This window comes from Oryzias melastigma, unplaced genomic scaffold (genome assembly GCF_002922805.2).
Source record: "Oryzias melastigma strain HK-1 unplaced genomic scaffold, ASM292280v2 sc00385, whole genome shotgun sequence".
Lineage (NCBI taxonomy): Eukaryota > Metazoa > Chordata > Actinopteri > Beloniformes > Adrianichthyidae > Oryzias > Oryzias melastigma.
Genome location: NW_023416982.1, coordinates 59425 through 63539, shown reverse-complemented (window position 1 = coordinate 63539; position 4115 = coordinate 59425). Strand labels below are relative to the sequence as shown.

The window sequence follows — 4115 nt, the reverse complement described above, 5'->3', positions numbered from 1 at the left end:
CCTCCTCACCAGCTGTATCGTCTTATCCTCATTAGTCTCTCCATATTTATATGCCCAGTTTTCACTTCATTCCTTGCAAAAATATTGCCTAGCATCTCCTAGCAATCTCTGAGAGGTTCTCTGTACATTTTTGTCTTTTTGTGTTTTGACCTTTGCCAGTTATACTCGCCTCCCTGTTATGCTCCACGTTTTTTACCTCTGCTCAGCTTGTGAGTACGTCTCTGTTTTTGCCCTTGCCTGTTTTAGTCACTATTAAACCTTACCTGCTGGCACATGGACCCGAATCCCTCCACATACTTGCTACAAGCACTTTAGCATATGATTCTTTTTTGTTATTTTGTGTGGTAGTTGTGTTTGCATGATGGAGAAAAGTCTTTGTTTTTAGGTAGTGACTTCCTTGATGACGTTGATGGCCTTTTACCAGCAGTTAGATGTATACTGGCCTTAAATGGATGGTTTGGGTCCTCACTACTCTCTGAAGGGTCTTCTTGTTTGTGGCCAAACAACTTCTGTTCCAGAATAGGAGATTTATTTGAGAATCTGAAACAGTCCCATCCATACAGAGAACATCATTATCAAATTTGAAAATGACACAACAGTGGAGGAGCTGGTAACTGAGGGAAATGATACGGCCTACAAGACCGGGAATGAGGGTCTAAGGGAAGGGTTGACCATCTAAATTTAGCGGTTTAGTTTGGCATTTAGCTATCATTTATATTTTATAACTAAATTCCTGCATCTGTAAAATTACTGTCATGAAGCCCAATGAGGCAATTGTTTTTGTGATATTAGGCTCTAAAAATGAAATTGAATTGTATTAAATTGAATCAACAGAACACAGTGGAGTCACAAATGGACACGATGAAATGTTTGTATTGATTTGATTTTCACATCGTAAAATTGGTGACGTCAAATCCAGTCTTTAGAAAACAAAAAGAAAAGTAGTGAGCATCGTCTCAGAGCTTCTTTTCAATTCCTGGGCAATATAAAGTCTTGCACTATATTGTTTTTTAGTAGTTAGGGTGGGAATTCTGACATAGCCACAGAAGTGTCCCCATTTTTTTTGTTTTGCTTATGGGATAAGATCATATTTTTATGGTCAGCAGTTGTTTGGTGATCTGACAGTAAAAAGTCCAGAAGTTCTCAGCTGAACATGAAGGATTCAGATTGTTGTGATCTGCTGGTGTTTTCCTGTTTCTCTCTGTTGTTGCTGTGAGAGGAGCTGATCTTCCTCCTGGTTCCAAACATTTGAATCAAGCAGGTCACCTTCACCGACTTTAACGCAGAATGCTGACAGACAAACAGAATCAAATGACTGAATCATTTCATGGAGAAAATTCTTTACAAGATGAGAGACTAAAAAGATGGAAATGGACAAAGTTCATCTTCTCATGACCTTGTGCTGCAGCAGTTATTAAATATTTTTCTCCTTCATCAGGTGTGAATGATTGTGGTGTTCACACCTCAACCAGGAAGTGACCATAAAATACAGAAATAAAAACTGTTTCCGCACTGAAACCATGTGACTCTTGACATCCCAGAAGCTGATCTCAGTGGTTTAGAAGAATGAAGACATTTGCTGTTAGAAGAGGACATGGATGAACAAAGAGCAGAACTACTATCAGTCAGTCCACACTGTGAGTATTCTACAGTTATTAGAATGAAAACGTTAACATTTCTTGTTGACTAGAAAAAAATCACTACTTTTTGAAGTCTTTTGACTTTAAGAATAATATGCAGCACATTTTAAAAACGCCTCTAACTGTATGAGACGTACAGCTGCATGTTAGATCATCTGTAGATGTTTGATTGTACTGACTGGTGTTTATGTTACAATAATCAATCCTAGAACATGAAAAGTGTCTGCAAAGGATTCTGGTTGGAATTGAAAAAACACTGTTATTGTTTTAGAAACAAATCCTTATATTGCTATTTCTTTAATTTTATGTTCTCTCAGCAGCTAATTTAAAAATGCCAATTATTCATAATGAAAACTATGTTATTGTATTTATTTATAATTGCAATTTCTTTATTATACAAGTACATTTTTTCTTGTCTTCTATCTCTTTGATCTCTGCTTTAATTATGTTATTCTAGTGTTTATACTGAGAACATTGTAACAGTTGTATCATTGTCTTAAAGGAGGAAGAAGGTTACTGATTCTTTGATATTTAATATTTACAGAACATTTCATGGGGTTTTTTGTGTGTTCTTTTGTTCCTCAGAGTTATTTGCTGTTCCTAAAAATCTTTTTTTCTCTTTTCTATCAGGATTTTCTCATCAGTGATTTGATTGAGAGGATGGAATACACTCTGTTCGGTAAACTGGAGTTCATCTGTGAGTTTGTCTGAGGAACTTTTGCCAGTAGTCAGGAAAAACTTACAAATAAATACATATGTGTATATATATATAGAGAGAGAGATAGATATATGTATATCTATATATATGTATGTACACATACATACATACATAAATATATATTATAGATATTCATTTAACGACCTGTTTTTGAATATCATGTTTCAACTGCAGCTGTACTCTACACAGGACTTAGTTGAACTCTATTAGGGACCATAGTGAACAGTATTCTTTGCAAATAAACTTTTTTTCTTTTTAATTTGCTAAAATAATTTTTGGGATAGAAAACCTTGACTTAATGTCCACGCCTTTGACAGTTTTAGTTACATTACTTTCTATTTTTGAATTATTGTTTATGAATCTCTGATATTTCCATCTTTCATGTACAGTAGTGCTGTATTCACTCCTCCACAGTGGACACACTCAAGGTGACATTTTCTGATATTTTTTTTTAAGTTTAATTTTATTTCTAAAGTATTTATTTAAATGTCAGTTTGTGTAATGATTTTTATTTAAAAACATCTGTTTGCTCTTTTTGAATTAAAATGTTAACATGTTTTGTTAGATTTTGATTAAATTGTAAAAATACATGTATTTATTAAATTGTGTGTTTGTGTTTGTTGTAGATGCTGAGTTGACTATTGAACCCAAAAGGTCAACTTTTTATATTGGAGAATCTGTGACCTTCAAATGTGACATGAAGGAAGGAAGAGCAGAAGACTGGACATACACATTTAATAGGAGTGATTGGACACCTTATTCTAATGTCCCACGACAACATTTAGTATTCAATCCTCTGTATAAACAGCACAGTGGTGATTATCAGTGCTGTGGTCACAGGAAGAGTTCAGATTCTACAAAGTGCAGCAACAGAGTCTCTATACATGTATCAGGTAATTTATTACTGTTTTTGACATGAGTCATTTTAAATGACCGTATATACATACACACTTAGTGTTGAACAATCTAAAGCATCACTTTAAAACGTTTTATTATTAAAATGTAATTTCTTATTAAATAAAAGTATTATTATGCCTACATGTATAAGATATACTTACAAATGCTACTGACTTAACATCAATATACTAAAACCTATGATTGAAATGTGTTTGTTATTTATTGCAGACAGATTCAGATCCAGAGTGACAGCAGGAACAACAACTGTGTCAGTAGGAGACAGAGTGACACTGAGCTGCTCTGTGGAGAAATCTGCTGGTTGGAAATATGAGTGGTTCAGAAGAACCTCACACACCTCTGAATACAGAATCAATGATGGAGAAAATGGAAACATCAGAGTCTCACAAGGAGGAATCTACAGATGCAGAGGATTTAGAGGAGAACCAGCCGTCTACTCTGATAAAAGTGATGAAGTCACCATCAACATAACATGTGAGGGATTTAAGTTTAAAGCTTTAAATAATCATAGATTTTAAAAGTAAAATGTGTTTTATTGTTTTCATATCTGATGTAAACAGTTTCCAACAAAGTGAGTGTGACCCAAAAACCCAGCTGGTCTCAGATGTTCAGAGGAGAGACGATCACTCTGACATGTGAGGTTCAGGGAGGTGAAGGAGTTCAGTGGGAGTATGAATGGAGAACACCTCAGTCACAGACATTCAGGACAAACAGGAAAGACTGGACATTCACAGCTTCCATCAGTGGAGACTACAGCTGTAAGAGCAGACCCACAGATGATTCCTATTCTGGAACAAAGTGGAGTCAAGCTGTCAGGTTATCTGTTTCAGGTAAACTGATGG

At 35.1% G+C, this 4115-nt stretch overlaps 1 protein-coding gene across 1 annotated transcript in view; it reads left to right on the top strand.

Annotated features, from left to right (window-relative positions):
• Window positions 1–1598: 1598 nt before the first annotated feature.
• The window catches only part of LOC118598369 (leukocyte immunoglobulin-like receptor subfamily B member 1), a 3629-nt gene continuing 1112 nt past the window's right edge, over window positions 1599–4115 (top strand). The window contains exons 1-4 of the mRNA XM_036211029.1: window positions 1599–1637; window positions 2271–2337; window positions 3484–3747; window positions 3834–4103. Of these exons, the coding sequence (XP_036066922.1) occupies window positions 1599–1637; window positions 2271–2337; window positions 3484–3747; window positions 3834–4103 (640 nt within the window). The remainder of the gene's footprint in view (window positions 1638–2270; window positions 2338–3483; window positions 3748–3833; window positions 4104–4115) is intronic.